Consider the following 17272-nt stretch of genomic DNA (forward strand, 5'->3'; position numbering starts at 1 on the left):
AAATTTGCTGACTCTAATAGATTCTGAATTGCTTGACAAATTTATTCAACTAAGTTAGGAAATATAATACTCATGACTAGACTGTTTTTCACACATTTAAGTTTTAAGAGATATAAAGATCATGTGAAACTACAAAGAAAGTTCCTATTGTTTCTAGAAACGTATTCTCATTGGATTTATCTAGTAAAATAAACTGAAATGGGATATAAAACTGACATGAAATAAACCTGATCGCCATTGAATGGTTAAAGAAAAACTGACACTAAAACGCACTGACAGATCATACAAACAATTTCTATATGCATTCTTTAGAGTCCAAATATATCTGTCTAATCCATAACTACATTATATACGTCTAAAAATCACCTCTGCTCTACCAGTAATACAACACATTTCACTAGAGGAAAGATCAGGGTGCCTACTTCGAATCTAAACTAAATAACCAACCTCCACTTCTGCTTTTATCTACTAGGAAAAGCAAAAGCTGCTTCTTATGTAACAAGGAATTTCCCTTCATCACTCAGGTAGCAATTACCATTCTCTTTTCACATAATTTAACCCATTCACCACTGCCCTCTAGATTAATAATTAGACTGGGACCTTTGATTTCAGAAACAACAATGATTACAGTGCTAGTGTGCTCATATCCATATTTCCCTCATCACATGATTCACATATGCTGCTGTGAATCTTCAATTTCTATCCTGGACCACTGAGAAACAGGGTCTACCATTGCAAGGAGCGAACACGACGTAGAAATCGTGGTGGCCTTCGCTTCTCCACAACAGGAATTACTTTTTCCATAAGCTGCATGAAAATCAATTGGGTCAGCTGTCACGCAAAAAGCCAAAAACAAAATGCTGACAAAATGCTGACAAGCTTCATTTGACAACAATTTGGATTGGAAGTTATTAAATAACTTCTTTTTTGCAACTCCCTTAAATTCAGTAGTAAAATCAACACCACTTGCCTAACTCTTCATATCCATATACATACATGCAAGGAAAAACCCACTTGATCCACACTAACCCTACTCTTTTCAGTGATGACATGACTGAAATTTCATGAACAAATGCACATTCATGATCGATTACAGAGCATGTTGCAATATCAATGAATTTCAGGAGTTGCTTAGACTGGGCAAGACTTTCAAGAGTTGTAATAGCATTATTTGACTTAAGACATGGTATCAACTGGGAAAGAGTTGCTTAGACACATTATGTGAATTATCAGTCATAAAAATTTTTACCAAGGGGTTGAATTCAAGACAAACTAAAATAATGGCAGATCAATACCTGTTTGTACCTTTCCTTTTTCTTCTCGGCCTGCACAAGAATATATTCCTTTTTAAGAGATTGAAGAGAAAACAAAAACATTATAAACTCTAAGGCTGTTTGTGATTCAAAACACTCAACAGTGATCCACACTCAAAACAGCAGAAATAAAAGCATGATACATTAGAAGGACATACTCGGAGACTGAAAATTTTGAGGGAGCAAGATGTATTTTACCAACCGCGATAAAAAGGCATCCTTGCTTGGTAGGGTGCAAACTTAATACCACAATTTGAAGTAGATGTAGATATCCAAACCTAAGAGCATTTCACAACAAATGGCAGAAAAACCAAGTCTACAAACCCTACCAATGAAGTCGTTGAGCACACAGCAACTTAGACACACAAAGATCAAACAAGATCAAACATAACCCAACAAGGAATAACCAAAGTTTTAGGATCCTTTAATACATGGCTAATAGAAGATAGCCAGTGATAGTACAATAGTGCAAGGACCCGTGTGATTGAATGAGGATAAAACTGTATACCCATTTATGATGAGAACACTGAGCCTGTATGGTAAAGGTAAAACAAACACTAGAATCCCACACTAAGTTGTTAACTTGTAATGAAGCCAACTGCTAGGGGTTGATGAAAATGTTTCATGGAACAAGGCCAGGTTAGGCCATGAAACAGATTAATAGCCAACCATGTAAATGGCACCAACAAAAGATTATTATTAAAAAAAAAAAGTAACTTGCATGTCTATGATTCAAAACATTAAAAATAAATAACTAAAATCAGCTCAAAAATGGGATCAACTCAAAGGAAAAACTTGATTTCTGCATCCTCATACAGTGTGAGAGGGACGAGGGAGAAAAAACACCTTTTCCTTCATTAGCTTGTCATTTTCCTCCTCTAGCTTCACCGCCAATGATTCCAGCTCAACTTGATAAGCCTGAAATTCAATCCAACATATAGCACTAAATTTAGATAGAATCCATTATTTGAAAAATTTAAAAAAAAAAAAAAAACATTTTTCAGTATCACACAATTCACAAACATACACATCATTACGTCAACATTGAAAATAAAACATTCAAATGGGCATAAAAGCATATAGACAACATTACTTGCTTTCGTTCTCTAGACCTAGCAGCAGATTCTCTGTTCTTGATCATTCTCCGCTGCCTCTGCTGAGCAGCCTTATCGAGCTGCTGCTCCAAAACGGGGCGCCCCCTCTTCCCTCTCCCTCCTCCCCCTCCTCCGCCAACGCCACCTTCAACCACTTCCACCCCATTCCCGAACCCTATCACCGACCCTTCCATGTTCTCCATCCCTTGAAACGGCGTCGTCGGCAGTGGATCAAACGCGAACATGCCGCCACCGCTGCCCAGCCTATCCGTCAGCGCCATCGGCATCTTCACCTCCTCGTCGATGGGGACAACGTCGGTGACGTCGTCAACGGCGCCAGCCTTGGCAAGGAAGTCCTCGAGCGTCATCATCTCTTCGGTAGCTTCCTCCTTGCACTCGCGCCGTTCTCCGGCGACGATCTCCCGCCACAAGTCGTCGACGGTTTTGGCTGAGGCAGGGGCAGGGGAAGGGGCTTCGAAGAGGGAAATTTGAGCATCGAGGAGGGTGGCATCTTCGGGCATTGGGATGAAGTTGGTGGTTGTGAATTGTTGGGGTTTTGGGGAAGAGGATGGTTGTCGTTGGAGAGGTAGTGGAGGATCGGGGTTTCTAGAATTTGTGGTCGGCATCAGCTTCGACGACGCCATGAATTGGAGATTTTAAGTGATGAAGATGGTGATGATGGTGTTTTTGTGTGTGCTAGGGTTTTGGGAATCGGAGAATTGGGGATTTTGGGGAGTGAGAGTGTGTTGTGATGTGCTGTCCTCTGCAGTGCTGGAGTCGAAGCTTCACGCCTTCTCCAATGTGTTTGTTTGTTGTGTTGTCATTTTTCTTTTTAAAAAAAAAAATTATTGACTATAGAGTTTTTTTAAACAGAAAATCAATAACTTATTATTATCTTATAAAAATAGAATTTAATTTTAATATATTTTCAGTATAAAATAATTTTATATATGTATTTAATTATATAATATTATATCAACAAAATAATTATTTTTTATATTAATTGTATAAAAATAATAAACTTTTGTTTTCTTTCATTTCTATTTAACCTCTATTAAAAAAATTATAAAAGTAATAAACTTTTAAATATATTATTTAAAAAATTATTTAAATATATAAATTTAATCAGATAACAATGTTAATTATTTACTTTATAAATGTATTTAAAATTATGTTTTAAGTATATTCCTCTTTGATAAAAGAAAGATAAAAAAATGATTGAATAATAAATATAAGGTTAGTTAAATAATAATAATAATAATAATTATTAGATACATGCTAATAGTTTATAACTATGGTGCTTATGATATTTTAAAAAATACAAAAATATTATTTATATACTAAAATTAATTATTATATATTTATATAAATATTTGTGTAATTTAATTTATTTTTAATGTGTATTTATATTTTTAATATATATTTTATACTAGTGATTAATTTTAATAACTATTTTTGATATATACATAGTATGGTTATAAAAAATATTATTAAAATTAAAATAATTTTTTATTATTTAATATTTTTATTTTAAAATTAAAAAATTACTAAAATATAAAAAAATATTACTTTGATTTTATGAACGAATTAGAATTTACCTAGTTATTATTGATCAGTTAGACTTTTTTAACATGAATATAGAGAAGAAAACTCCAAGCAAAAGGTGACAAATCAACAAAGAGAAAGTTTAGGGGCTAGCAATTTTTCTAGTTTTTAGCCATTAATTAATTATCAATGATATTTTTAATGGTGTGATATTGCATCTAATAGTGTAGAATCATTTAATTTTTTTTATGGTTAAGTGTTGACCAGAATTTAACAAAAATACTGACTCTTAGCACTCCTCATCACCAAATTGGTAAACGACATGAAACTTTGAAAGAGAGCCCTCCATAAGTCCATATTCCATACTCCATACTCCATAGCATATTTTAGAAGCAAGAAACTTTTGTTAATTTTTTTTTTTAAGGATATCATATGAATTATTTTAAAGTTAAAATTCATTATTATTATTATTATTATTATTATTATTATTATTTGATTTGATGAGTGCATGTACATTTACATACATGTACATTGACATGCATATGATTCTCACGCATTTTTGTAACGTCATTTCTTTTGGATTGAGATAGCGATAAGGGTATATCAAACAAGTACGCACGTACCATAATATAAGACGCAATATTATGTCATGTAATAATTAATTAGTTGGACACATAAGTTGAGGGTAAAGACTAAAGACATCTATCTGTCATTAACAATTTCATCTCATACCATATTTGGTAAGACTCAAGAGTAACACTTTTTAATTTCTGAATAAATATATAGCGTGACTTACTCTACTATTCTACTCGGTAGTGTGTTTCAGTTGGTAAATGCTCAATTACAGCTATACCTTTAATGCTTAGAGGCTTCATCCATGCCCATAATACGCTGACATGGTTAATTAACCGGTTAACACTAATAATTTGATCATTGATCCACATGATTGTAACAATAAATATGCATTTCATCATGTCATCTCTCAACTATTTACAATTCAAAGTGTTTCTTCTTCTTGATGAAGCTACTTAATACACATACACATATATAAGGAACAATAAAACATGCTTGATTAGATAAACAAACCAGATTATTGATAGTGGCTTTGGATAACTTTTCTGTTCAGTAGTCATTTTCTGTTCAATTTGAAGCACTGAAAATTAAATTCACCAAATGGGCCATGCAACAATCAAGAGGTAATCACCTATTAAGATCTCTAATTTTATCCTTCTTGTTTACATAACTCTTCACTGATTTACAATATCCTATGATCTTTAGTGCCCTATTTCTTTGATTCACTTTAAAATTAGTAACTTTTGTTTTATATATATATATATTTCTGTAGTTGATCTTATGGGACTTTTATTACCAAAGAAAAATCTCAAATTTAAATATTTATATCAGCCTTCCTTAAAAGCCAAGTTAGTTCATATAATTCAATTTCTGTTGTTCTTAGCTTTTGCAGCATAAAGTTTGTTCCTCTGATCAACCAAGATGGAAGCCAGCCAAGGTATACATATGCATGCTCTTATAATTCAATTTCACCACTTTTCATTTGGCTATAGAATTCCATTGAATTATTAGCATTTTCTTTCAAATCCTTGGAGATCTAAGCAACCTGATTGGTTGGTATCAGATAAGATGATGAGTTACTTGTTGTAACATTGAAAATGATAAACAAAATTTTGAAAGGATTAATTATCTAGTTTTATCTTCTTTATAAGAGGCAAATCATGATATTAATTTTGGCAAGTATTTTTTCTTAGTACTGTGTCATTTTGTTAATAAATTAGCTTCTTTCTGAGATCACATTTTATTTTTCTGTTAAGATGCGAAGAAAAGTAGAGGTGATGATCAAATGAACATCAACTTTCATGAGGAGTACTTAAGAGCACTTAGGACAAAATCATATGCTGATTGCTTCAACAAAGCTCAATTACTTGCAACACAATCTTCCATAAATTATAGCCACAAAACCTTCTTAGAATTCCTCCTTGAACCTGATCAAGAAACTATCCCATCCCTTGTTGACTCAGCAACAATTTCAATGACTCTAGAACTCAGAAACCTTATGCTAAGCTACTTTGACATTAGTGCCGAGGCATCACACATTTGCACCAGTCTTCTCAAAAGCATCAACCAAATCCACTATAATCATGAATTCATTCAAAGAGCACTGGACAGTAATAAGAATAATTGCAAATCTTCACAGAAGTTCGAACTAATTGTCTTTGAGCTCAACTCATTCATGTCCTCAAGCAACCCTTTTTCGAACCACAACTTCAAGCTCATAAACGATAAGTACTCGTCCGTGTTGCGCCATTTGAGATCAATGAGAACAAAAATTGGAAGGAAACAGAGGATTTTGAAGTACTTGAAGAGGTTGTTTGGTATTTGTGTGACAGCAACATGTGGCATAGTAGCAATCATGGCCATGGTTATAGCATCACACACTCCTCTAACATCACTATTCATGGGGATAGCAATTCTCAACACCCAATTGAAGCATCTTAAGAAAAAGCTTAGAAGATGTAGTAGAATTTCATCAAAAAGTGATTCCCTTGGTAAAGTTTATGATCAACTTGATATAGCAGCTAAGGGAACTTACATATTGACCAGAGACTTTGATACAATGAGTAGACTTGTGACAAGGATTCATGATGAAATTGAACATAACAGGACAATGGTGCAATTCTGTTTGGATAGGAAAGAGGACAAATTCTCTGTGCAGATTGTGAAGGAGCTTGAGAAAAATGATGTTGGGTTTAGGAAACAAGTGAAGGAACTTGAGGAACATGTCTACTTGTGCCTTGTAACAATAAACAAAGCAAGGGCTTTGGTCATTAAGGAAATGAAAAAATAAAACAAGACTTTCAAATGTTGAATGAAATGTATATGTATACCATACATATATGAACCTTTTAATTGTGTAATTATATGATTATTATAGATTCAAAGTATGGTTTTAAGGGAGGTTTTTCACTTTTTTTTTTGGGTTAGATCTAAAATCTAACAGAATTTATGAGGAGCTCAAGCTAAAGTTTTATTCAGTATAGATATTAGTAGGTCAATCATCATTCTTATTTTATATTGATATGACCAGTAAAGTCGGTTACGAGTTATAAGCTCGGTAACGTGTTCACCATTATAACCGAATATTTGCTATAATCGGCATTCATTCTCACACAATAACGTCGGATAGGCAATAAATTTCCTCTCCAGACGTTACGACTTAAATCTAAACGCTCAACAACAAACGAGTATAAAAGGAAAAGCAGGAACAAAAGAAGGTAAGCAATCTTTCTAAGAAAAAGACTCCATACATATTCTCTTACTGACTTGAGCGTCGGAGTGCCTTTTGCAGGTACCCGATTCTTCCACTCTTTCTTTATACCGAGGTTTTGGATCGCGTCTTAGGAATCCACCGACCTTATCAGGAGGACGACCTATCTGGAGTGCGACCTATACCTCGGCCTAAGCTGGTAAGAACATTGGCGCCCACCGTGGGGCCGAACAATTTGAAACATCACTTGTGCTAGGCCCCAGATTTTCCACACACCCTCATGGCGGACGTCCCCCCGCCCACTTCATCCGAGCTTCTGAGGATGGTGACCGAGCTTCAACAGGCAAATCAGCGAATGGCGGAAGATAACCAGAGAATGCAAAATCAAATCGCACAGTTAGAACAAGCTCGTTTAGGGCACCATACTAATGATGATGAAAACAACGAACGAACTCATGTTTCTGAGACACCACAAAGCAATAATGAAGAAGATCAACGGAATGAAGAAGCTCAGCCTGAAAATGAGGAAGAACAACCTGACAACTCCGCAGGACCATTCACGGCGGATATAATGAACTTTCAACTCCCCAGACAATTCACCCTCCCAACAACTTTAACCCCATATGACGGACTGGGTGATCCAAAACAGCATGTTAAAAAGTTCCGATCTATTATGATTGTTAACGGTGCATCTGATCCAATTCTTTGTCGATGTTTTCCATCTTTTCTAGACGGTCCTGCACTTGACTGGTTTTGCTCTTTGCCTGCAGATTCAATATCCCGCTTTCAGGAGTTAGCTCGTCAATTTGAAGACCATTTTGCAGCATCTGCAATATACCTCCATGATTCTGACTATTTGACAACTATTAAGCAGGGACCACAAGAGAGCCTGAAGGATTATATAACTCGTTTCACGAAGGTGGCTATGAAAATCCCTAATCTCCACCCCGAGGTCCATCTTCATGCAATTAAGAGTGGCCTGCGACCAGGTAAATTTCAGGAGACCATTGCCGTTGCAAAACCAAAAACCTTGGCCGAATTCCGCGAGAAGGCCAAAGGACAGATCGATATCGAAGAACTTCGCCAAGCAAGAAAGGCAGAAAAATCAGCAGTCAAGGATGATGAAAAGCCACGCGATAACAAGAAGAGCTTCAAACCGGTCCCGCGATATGAATCTTATACCCAGTTTAACACCAAACGGGATGATATAATCAAGGAAATACTAAATTCTAAGCTAATCAAACCCCCTCGAAAGGCAGGCGCTTATCCAGAAGCAAAAAACGTCGACAAAACTAGATACTGCACTTTTCATCAAAAGCATGGCCACACAACCGACGAATGTGTCATTGCTAAAGATTTGCTAGAGCGTTTGGCACGGCAAGGCCACCTTGACAAATTCATTACAGGACATATGCAAAAGAGAGCAACGTCGAACCCTGAACAACATACAACAGGCCCATCTTCAAAGGAAAAGGATAAAACTCCTGCTCACCCTAGAGGGGTGATCAATTGCATTTCAGGTGGCTATGCTGGTGGTGGCCACACAAGCTCGGCTAGAAAAAGGACCTACAGAGCCATGTTAGCAGTTGAGAATAATCCTCATAATCCTCCACCGATGCAAGAAGTCCCGGAGCTGACCTTCGGACACGCCGACCTCAATTCCACTTACACCAACTATGATGATCCCGTGGTTATTTCTATCCAACTGGGTGATCTCATAGTCAGAAAAGTCCTACTTGATCCAGGAAGCAGTGCTGATATCCTTTTCTTTACCACATTTCAGAAAATGAAACTGAGCACTAACATTTTACAGCCATATTCGGGAGAATTGGTCGGCTTCTCAGGAGAACGAGTTCCCGTGATGGGATCTGTGTGGTTACAAACCACTCTCGGAGAGCAGCCCTTGTCTAAAACACAAGACGTCCAGTATCTGGTGGTTGACTGTTTTAGTCCTTATAACGTTATATTAGGGAGACCCTTCTTGAATAAATTTACTGCAATAGTTTCAACATTTCACCTTTGTGTTAAGTTTCCTGTGCAGGACAACATCGTCGCCACCATCCACAGTGATCTACACGAAGCTCGGCAATGCTACAATATAAGCCTTAAGCCAGTGAAAGCCAATACCGAAGTTCGTGTCAATTCCATAACATCAGAGCAGCCAACCCTAGCCGAGCTAGACCCGAGAGCCGACTTTCAAGAGCGCCCTGTGCCAAATGAGGATCTAATAAAGGTCACCCTGACTGACGATCATACGAAGTTCACCTTTATCGGAGCATCACTGGAAAAAGGCGCAAAGGAGAAGCTGATTGCATTCTTACGCCGGAATACCGACTTATTTGCTTGGACCTCAGGGGATATGCCAGGAATTAGTCCATCAGTAATAACACACAGGTTAGCAGTCAACCCAACAGCCCGACCAGTTTCCCAAAAAAAGCGGAACCTCGGAACTGAAAAGCGAGCAGCCTCAATGTCCGAAGTCAACAAACTCATAGACGCCCAATTCATCCGAGAACTGAGATTCACAACATGGTTGGCCAACATCGTTATGGTAAAAAAGAATAATGGTAAATGGCGCATGTGCGTCGATTTTACTGATTTAAATAAAGCATGCCCCAAAGATGCTTATCCCCTACCCTGCATAGATACTTTAGTTGATAACTCATGTGGATATGGTACGCTGAGTTTCATGGATGCGTACTCTGGTTATAACCAGATCTTTATGCATCCATCAGACCAGGAAAAAACAGCTTTTATAACTGAATGCGGTAATTATTGCTATAATGTTATGCCTTTTGGTTTAAAGAATGCAGGTGCAACATATCAAAGATTGATGAACAAAGTCTTTGAGCAGCAAATAGGCAGAAACGTCGAGGTCTATGTCGACGACATGGTCGTCAAAACAAAGGTCGGCCACCCACACATAGAAGACCTCGATGAGATATTTACGCAAGTCAGAAAATACAACATGAGGTTAAATCCTGAAAAATGCGCCTTCGGTGTTCAAGGAGGAAAATTCCTCGGATTCATCTTGACAAGCCGAGGAATAGAGGCTAACCCAGAAAAATGTCAAGCTATTCTCGACATGCACAGTCCTAAGACAATTAAAGAAGTTCAACGACTGACAGGCCGTTTAGCTGCGTTATCAAGATTCCTACCATGCCTAGCAGCTAAATCCTTTAACTTTTTTCAGTGTTTAAAGAAAACGACAAGGCACTTTTCTTGGAATGAAGAATGTGAAGAGGCATTCATGGGCTTAAAACAGTTCCTGTCTAAACCACCTGTTCTGCAGAAACCAAAGCTCGGTGAACCACTATATTTATATTTATCTATAACTGATGTGACCATTAGTTCTGTTATTATTATAGAGAATAACAAGGATCAACAGCCGGTCTATTTCGTGAGCAAGTCGCTGCAAAATGCCGAGCTACGCTACCCAATACTCGAGAAGCTCGTCCTAGCACTAATCTTCTCGGCGAGGCGCCTCCGACCTTATTTTCAGAGCCATACAATCATCGTTCGAACAGCACACCCACTTCGGCAAATACTCTCGAAGCCTGAGTTAGCAGGACGACTAATTAAGTGGTCCATAGAGCTGTCAGAATTTGACATTCACTATCAACCTAGAGGGTCTGTTAAATCACAATGTTTAGCAGATTTCGTTGCCGAACTTTCATGCCCAAACTCCGACGATAAAGGTCACCCCTGGACCTTATTCGTGGACGGTGCTTCAAACCCTCAGGGGTCAGGTGCAGGAATACTACTTGAAAGCTCAGACGGCATAGTAATCGAGCATTCTCTCAGATTCTCCTTCAAAGCAAGCAACAATCAAGCTGAGTATGAAGCCCTCATTGCTGGGCTCAGGTTAGCTATTGATTTACATGTTAATATTCTGAAAGTTTACTGCGATTCTTTATTAGTCGTCCAGCAAGTAAATCATAGTTTTCAGACAAAAGATCAGATCCTATTAAAATACCTAGACATCGTCCGGAAGCTATTAAATGATTTTTCAAATATTGAGGTTATCCATATACCAAGAGAACAAAACCATAGAGCAGATATTTTATCAAAACTAGCCACTACACAAACACAAACTACAACACTTTTGCAGTCAACTTTAAGTAGGCCAAGCATCGATATACTCAATATCCTAAGCATGATCAATGAAGGAAGTTGGCAACAACCCTATATACAATATCTCCGTAGTGGCTCTATTCCAGAACAAATCAAAGATAAAATTAAATTCAGGCGACAAGCCTCCTTCTTTACATTAATGAATAACATTCTGTATAGGCGAGGCTATTCTCGACCTCTGTTAAAATGTTTGGACAGGACAGAAGCCGATCTTGTTTTGTCAGAGGCCCACGAGGGCATTTGTGGAATACATTGTGGAGCTCGGAGCTTAGCACAGAAGGTACTCCGGGCAGGTTTTTACTGGCCGACGATATGGGACGATAGTAGGCAAAAGGTCAGAACCTGTGACAAATGTCAGAAGCACTCGCCGATGATTAATGTGCCTGCCGAACAACTTCATCAATCAGAAGTGAGCTGGCCATTCAATAGATGGGGAATCGATATTCTCGGGCCATTCCCCACTGCCCCAAGACAAATGAAATATTTGGTAGTCGCAATAGACTATTTCTCCAAATGGATTGAAGCACATCCTTTGGCGAAAATTACATCATCTCAAATGATAAGTTTTGTTTGGAAAAGCATAATTTGCAGATTCGGCGTACCAGGTCACATCATAACCGATAATGGTCGGCAGTTCACTGACCATAGTTTCAAGGAATTTTTGCAGAACCTAAAAATAAAGCAGCATTTCTCCTCGGTGGAACACCCACAATCTAATGGCTTAGCAGAGGCCGCTAACAAAGTCGTCCTCCAGGCACTACGAAAAAAGCTCGATGATGCGAAAGGATTGTGGGCTGAGCTCGTACCAGAAGTGCTATGGGCATACAACACCACAGCACACTCAACGACCAAAGAGACACCATTTCGTTTGGTCTATGGATCCGAGGCAATGATCCCTATGGAAATATCACAAGACTCTCTCAGAACCCTGACCGAACATCATGACGAAGCTCGGCAAGCAGAACTCGACCTTATTGAAGAAATTCGAGAAATATCAGCCATCCGGCACCGAGCACTACAACAACAACTTAGCCGACGACATTCACGAAAAGTACAGCCGAGAACGTTCAACACTGGTGACTTGGTGTTAAGAAAAACTGAGCAAGCCCGCCGACCTTCTTTCCACGGAAAACTCGCCGCAGCGTGGGATGGTCCATACCGAGTATGTGAAGTGCTGGGGCGAGGGGCTTACAAATTGGAGCAATTGGATGGCACAACAATTCCAAACACGTGGAACATCAACTCTTTGAAACAATACTACAGTTAGCAAACAAACCAGTACTCTTTTTCCTACTTTGAGGATTTTTTCCCAAGAGGTTTTTACTCATAGAGGTTTTAACGAGGCTGGTCCTACTGAATAACGTTGTACAGGTACTATTACTGATAAAGTTTAATCTTTTCATACAGCTTCAATGCTCATTTATTTCTGTTTGAAGTATGAACAAGACTATTTCATAAAACTACGGTATACCATAATCATTAAATAATAATACCAATAACACCAAAAAGTCGCATCATTATACTACGGATGCGCAAGCAAACCTACACGGACATAACAGTCATTAAGCCAAAATAAGGCTACCAGCTAAACGATTAGGAAACAGCAAAACCTAATCGCGCAGACTACAAAAAGCACATATAAGAGTCTTTAAAAAAAAAAAAAAAAAAAAAATCAGTCGGCCAGATTCTCATCTCCCTCCTCAACAGTTTCTTTGTCATCTACAAGCTTCCCCTCCCGAACTATCTTTCCGGGATCCATATCAGAAAAGTCTCTATCCGGAGCAAGATACCTTGCCTGGTTAACAGCCCTCTGAAATCCCTCAGCAAATGCATCCAAAATATCACCTTGTTTATTATTTTCAAGCTCTTTCATTTTTGCCGATAACTCAACAACTCGGTCAGTTAGACTTAATAAGTCACTTTCTTTCTTTTTCAATAATCCAGAAATATTTTCACGACATTCTCTTTCCACCTTCAAATCAGTTTCAACCTCAGAAAGTTTTTTCTTCAACTCAGTCAGACTCGACTCTTTTGACAATAACTGCTCTTTCAATTCAGTGATTTGGGAAAATTCACAAGCTGCTCTCCTATGCCTTTTTTCTTGACTACGCCCAATACTGGCAAGTCGGAAGCCTAACACCTGAAATTTCAAAAGACAATGTCTGTTAAAAAGGAAAAAGAAGCAAGACACAAAATATCAAAACAGAAAAGATACTTGATGCAAACCTGCAGGAGCTGATCTATTCCTATATCTCCAACCTCTTCTACCCGGCTTATGTCTGACACAGTTTGAACAATTTCGTCAGCTACAACACTAAAAGGGAATTTTTTACTCCACACTGAACCAGACTCTCCTTCTTCTTCGAATACATGGAGCTTCTCTTGCATTTTAGTAAAATTTGATAAATCCTCAAGCTGAAGGCTATTGTCTTTAACCAACACCTCGTCTGCATTAACCGATTCCGACTTCCTCTTTTTAAACACTATACCCTTTTTCTTTGGCTGAGGCTGGTTGACCTCGGTACCACCATCAGCTTTATCGGCATTTGAAGACGAACCATCAAAGTTTTTTGCTTTAAAACGAGACCTTAAGCTCGAAGCAGTCACTCCCGGAAAGTTACCAGCTGCAGTATCATAAAGAATTGCTCAGTCTATAAGTTTATCAGAAAAATTTAAAACCAAAATCCCCCCAATTTCTTACCAAAATATTCTAAAACAGCCGATCTATTCTCCTCCCACAGCAATAAGTCAGACACAGATATCAAACCACCCCTATCCACCATCTCAATCAGAAATGAGATAATGCACTCATTACGGCCATTGATGAGTTCTGGACCTAGTATGTGCTGCGGTTGGCAACACCAATACATGGGAAACTTTTCCCCCAGATGCTCATCAAGGTAAAAGGGAAAATCTTCATCTATTGATTTCACTTTCAGAAACATTTCTTTGAAATCTTTAAAAGAAGATTTATAAAGTTTGAAAATAGCAAACCCTGGCGTACTGTTTAAATTTATCCACAGGCCCTTCCATACCCCCTTCGCTTGGAATAAAGAAAAAAACAACTCCAACTCTGCCTCAATCTCAAGGAAATCCATCAGAGCTTGGAAGCATCTGATAAACGCCCAGCCATTCGGGTGTATTTGAGAAGGAGCGCAATTCATTTGTTTCATCACATCACACTCAAAACTAGAGAAAGGAAGCTTGACCCGCAGTTCCTCCATCACACAGCTATACATGTAAAAATTTTCAAAATCCTTTTTTCTATGAAAAACACGATCAGATCGATTGCATGGCAACAACTCTACCCGAAACCCAGTTCTTACTATCCTTCCCAAATTTACCCTATCTACACTCTCCCTATCAGAAAATAGTGATGCCCGTATATGTACATCTTGATCAACCCAACCATAGGTCTCATCATCTTCAACACCAGAAAACAATTTTTTCTTTTTATCACTCATTTTCAAAGAAGAAGCCAGTAGAGAAATTAGAAGTAATAGGAAGAAGAAGCAGTTTTACTAACCTCTAGTGCTCATTCTTCTATAAGAGTTTCCACCTCCTACTCAAACACGGTAAACGTGCAGCAAGTTTCACTAAACACTAATTTAATTCAACTCTTCAGTTCCACAGTTACATCCTGACCGTTAAACTAAAGCCACGTTAAACGGTTAAAAAGCCTCATAGGAAGTTGAACCAAACCATAATAATTGCATTTCACATCAACCAATGACTCATCGCAAGATTACACCTCACCTCTTCGAATACCAAGGGTTGAAATTAAATTGAGACACGTTGATCTGGGGGCTCCACACGCCGAACTATAACTCGTCAATTAAAAGCTCAACCTGTCCCCACCAAGTCAGGCCAAGCTTGGGGGCTGTGATATGACCAGTAAAGTCGGTTACGAGTTATAAGCTCGGTAACGTGTTCACCATTATAACCGAATATTTGCTATAATCGGCATTCATTCTCACACAATAACGTCGGATAGGCAATAAATTTCCTCTCCAGACGTTACGACTTAAATCTAAACGCTCAACAACAAACGAGTATAAAAGGAAAAGCAGGAACAAAAGAAGGTAAGCAATCTTTCTAAGAAAAAGACTCCATACATATTCTCTTACTGACTTGAGCGTCGGAGTGCCTTTTGCAGGTACCCGATTCTTCCACTCTTTCTTTATACCGAGGTTTTGGATCGCGTCTTAGGAATCCACCGACCTTATCAGGAGGACGACCTATCTGGAGTGCGACCTATACCTCGGCCTAAGCTGGTAAGAACATATATGATTCCTACATAATAAAATCTGTTACTATAATATATGCCTTTGACTAACTTCCATAATTGGAGGTTGCAATTTCAGACACCTAGCGAAGCTGTCTCCCGTTGTACCTTACCCCACAGAACATGTTTCATTTCCATAGTTTTTATTAACATTAAAAAAATTTTAAAACAACAAATTTAGTGTTAAAGTTACACATTACCTAAATTTATTTATTTGGAAAAAATCTATATGACTTTTCCCTTATGTCCGAACTAGAAGATACATTTCTTGGTACAACTGTGACAAAAATAAAAAATAAATCGGTGTAGATATCCACACTACACATATAAAATATTTTAAAGCGGTACCTATATCCAATGAACTGAGTATTTCTGGCGAAAAAATGAACCGAGTATTATTTAGAAGAATAATGTCTTTTTCCAAATTATTAAACTATTCTTCCATCTTAATCTATGACAATAATAAAAAAATTTTGTAATCTACAAATTCAATTTAACAGAATACATAAATTTAATTATAATTTTAATTTTTATTATCTTATCTTATCTTATCTTTACTTTTATCTTTTATAGATAATATTTTTTATATATATTTAGTTTTACCATCATAATTCAATTCAATTCAATTCAATTGATCCACAATCAATAAAACTCCCTCTTTTCTTTTCCTATTCTTTCTTTAAGCACAGAAGAATCGTGAAGGAAACAAAGATGGCGGGCGGTGGCGGAAAGGCGTCGTTCAAGGTGACACTCGCCTCTGATCCCAAGCTTCCCTTCAAAGTGTTTAGCGTTCCAGAGGCTGCGCCTTTCACTGCCGTTCTCAAATTCGCTGCCGAAGAATTCAAAGTCCCTCCTCAGACCAGCGTTATCATCACCAACGATGGTGTTGGCATAAACCCCCAGCAGAGTGCAGGAAATGTCTTTCTTAAGCATGGATCAGAACTGTGCCTGATTCCCCGTGATAGAGTTGGTGCTTCTTGCATGTTACGGGGTGTGTGGGCGGATATCAAACCATTTTATTTATATATACCTGCACTATTGTAGTCTGATAGTTAAAAATATTAAGTACCAGTGTTACTGATCTCATAGATTGGGATCAAAGGGTATCTTTAATTATTTGAATAATGAAATAAGTTTTTAAAAAAAAAAAATTATAATTAAATTTATGTATTCTGTTGAATTAAATTTAAAAATTATGAGACTTTTTTATTATTGTCATAAATTAAAATAAAAAATAGTTTAATACAAATTATCTATTTCCCATCAATCCATTAATTTCTACAGTGAAAACTTTATTTTTTAAAGATAATTTATCTCAATAAAATAAATAAAATTTAAAATTATAAATATATTAAATCAGAATTAGTTACATATTTTATTTTAAATATTTTTATATAAATTAAATTGATTCAATTTATGCTATTCACATATAAATTAAATCAATTTAATTCGATTTACTATATATATTATATGTCAATAATTGTTCAATTTAATTCGATTTATTATGTATAAACTGTATCAATAATTGATTCAATTTATTAATAGTACATGATACATATATGTAAATTAAATCAAATAAATAACATAAATTGAATAAATTTAATTCGATTTATATAAA

At 37.1% G+C, this 17272-nt stretch overlaps 2 protein-coding genes and 1 pseudogene across 5 annotated transcripts; 2 read left to right on the plus strand and 1 right to left on the minus strand.

Moving 5' to 3' along the window:
• Positions 1 to 278: 278 nt before the first annotated feature.
• Positions 279 to 3230, minus strand: LOC107617525 (G-box-binding factor 4). Of its 2 annotated transcripts, none has more exons than XR_015899964.1 (4): positions 2411 to 3202; positions 2160 to 2231; positions 1296 to 1325; positions 279 to 807 (listed from the first exon to the last, which is right to left on the minus strand). XR_015899964.1 is itself a non-coding variant. In XM_016319298.3 (4 exons), the coding sequence occupies exons 1-4, from the start codon at positions 3049 to 3051 to the stop codon at positions 727 to 729; spliced, it is 828 nt and encodes a 275-aa protein (XP_016174784.1). In that variant the 5' UTR covers positions 3052 to 3230; the 3' UTR covers positions 279 to 726. The 2 variants fall into 2 exon arrangements, 1 of the variants encoding a protein (XP_016174784.1); XM_016319298.3 differs by having other exon boundaries at positions 2407 to 3230.
• Positions 3231 to 4861: 1631 nt separating this feature from the next.
• On the plus strand, positions 4862 to 6907 carry LOC107616297 (UPF0496 protein At1g20180-like). 2 transcript variants are annotated; one of them, XM_021110777.2, is made up of 3 exons: positions 4862 to 5148; positions 5409 to 5462; positions 5782 to 6907. In XM_021110777.2, exons 2-3 carry the CDS (start codon positions 5447 to 5449, stop codon positions 6813 to 6815), a joined length of 1050 nt encoding a protein of 349 aa, XP_020966436.1. In that variant the 5' UTR covers positions 4862 to 5148; positions 5409 to 5446; the 3' UTR covers positions 6816 to 6907. The 2 variants fall into 2 exon arrangements, with proteins under 2 accessions (XP_020966436.1, XP_020966437.1); XM_021110778.2 differs by having other exon boundaries at positions 5418 to 5462.
• A 9411-nt stretch (positions 6908 to 16318) lies between these two features.
• On the plus strand, positions 16319 to 16799 carry LOC107617528 (ubiquitin-fold modifier 1 pseudogene; annotated as a pseudogene). Its single transcript, XR_015900020.1, has one exon. The product of XR_015900020.1 is annotated as a ubiquitin-fold modifier 1 pseudogene (transcript).
• The last annotated feature ends 473 nt before the right edge of the window (positions 16800 to 17272 follow it).

This window comes from Arachis ipaensis, chromosome B9 (assembly GCF_059453495.1).
Source record: "Arachis ipaensis isolate K30076 ecotype BB chromosome B9, ASM5945349v1, whole genome shotgun sequence".
Classification (NCBI taxonomy): domain Eukaryota; kingdom Viridiplantae; phylum Streptophyta; class Magnoliopsida; order Fabales; family Fabaceae; genus Arachis; species Arachis ipaensis.

What these genes read in the sequence shown, in the direction of transcription:
- LOC107617525 (XM_016319298.3), bottom strand. Translation starts at nt 3,051, where the DNA reads ATGGCGTCGTCGAAGCTGATGCCGACCACAAATTCTAGAAACCCCGAT. An exon ending in GGTCTAGAGAACGAAAGCAA is followed by an intron (nt 2,232 to 2,406) that starts GTAATGTTGTCT and finishes ATTGAATTTCAG; the next exon opens with GCTTATCAAGTTGAGCTGGA. An exon ending in AAAAGGAAAGGTACAAACAG is followed by an intron (nt 808 to 1,295) that starts GTATTGATCTGC and finishes ATTTTCATGCAG; the next exon opens with CTTATGGAAAAAGTAATTCC.